The 1,290-nt window shown below is 36.7% G+C and overlaps 1 protein-coding gene across 1 annotated transcript in view; it reads left to right on the top strand.

Moving 5' to 3' along the window:
* GEN1 (GEN1 Holliday junction 5' flap endonuclease) overlaps positions 1–1,290 on the top strand; it is a 22,721-nt gene that overhangs the window by 8,913 nt on the left and 12,518 nt on the right. The window contains exon 4 of the mRNA XM_012653066.1: positions 888–981. Within this exon, the coding sequence (XP_012508520.1) occupies positions 888–981 (94 nt within the window). The remainder of the gene's footprint in view (positions 1–887; positions 982–1,290) is intronic.

Genomic DNA, 1,290 nt, shown 5'->3' with positions numbered 1-1,290 from the left:
AGAAATATACATTTCTCTTAAAATCTTTTATTAAACAGGTAATGGTATTTTGCTATTTGCATAAGAGATTAAGAAATCATTTCAAATGTCCTAGATTTTTGAAACAGTTTTTACCTAGAAGATTAATGTTTTATTTAATTTTTTCTATTGCTCTTTACCCTTATTTCTGATATAAAGAAATGTTCATGTTCAAGATTCTGTTTGTTTTATACTCTGGCACAAAGAGCCGAGATCAAAAACAGACATTTACAAATCATTCTACTCACATATTGCTGACTAACAAGATTCTCTTTTTAAAAAAGGCTGAATTAATATATATTAATACATTTATGTAGCAATATAGACATATAGATATACACACACATTCTCCTGTCTTGTAGTTCTGCTGTCCTTGGGCCACATTTAAAACTTGCGACTGCTGGACTTAGCGTATGCCTGTAGTCCCAGCTACTCGGGAGGCTAAGGCCGGAGAATCGCTGAGCCCAGGAATTCTGGACTGTAGTGCGCTCTGCCGATCAGATGTCCACACTAAGTTGAGCATCAGTATGATGACCTCTCAGGAGTAGGGGACCACCAGGTTGCCTAAGCAGGGGTAAACTGGCCCAGGTCGGAAACTGAGCAGGTCAAAACTCCCGCGCTGATCAGTAGTGAGATCGCACCTGTGAATAGCCACTGTACTCTAGCCTGGGCAACATCGCAAGACCCCGTCTAAAAAAAAAAAAAAAAACTTGTGACTGAGGGTTTTCCTAGGCTAGGCCAGCAACTTTATCTACCACCAAAGGGAAAATAATTAGTCAGATGAAAGGGAATAGAATAGACTGATATTTGAGATCATAGCATTTGTGTGACCTTATTTTTTTTCTTTTTTAAAAAATCATTTTCTATTAAGGTTTAATCAGTGGAGTGAAACATCTTGTTACTCTAACCCACAACCACAGGCTGCTAAAAAACCAGCTCATTGCTCTGTGTGTTCCCATCCAGGTAAGCAGACATAGGGAATGATATTTCTAGAATATCAATGTCTGACACCCATGTTTTCATTCCTGTTCTTGTAGCAGTTTTTCCATACCTATATTAATAGCACCTTGAAGGGTTTCACATTGTCCTCCCCACTAGACTGGGAATTACTTGGAGTCAGGTGTTGTGTTATATTCACATAATAGGTACTCAATAAATGTTTATTGAATGCAGTAATGTGATGTAAATGATAAATACAGGATAAGTGCACTTTCAAACTATAATAGCAAAATACTTAAAATTATCATCTTTTTAGTATAGAAATCCATTTTA

This window comes from Propithecus coquereli, unplaced genomic scaffold, assembly GCF_000956105.1.
Source record: "Propithecus coquereli isolate 6110/MARCELLA unplaced genomic scaffold, Pcoq_1.0 Scaffold41, whole genome shotgun sequence".
Lineage (NCBI taxonomy): Eukaryota > Metazoa > Chordata > Mammalia > Primates > Indriidae > Propithecus > Propithecus coquereli.
This window is presented reverse-complemented; position numbering and strand designations above follow the sequence as displayed.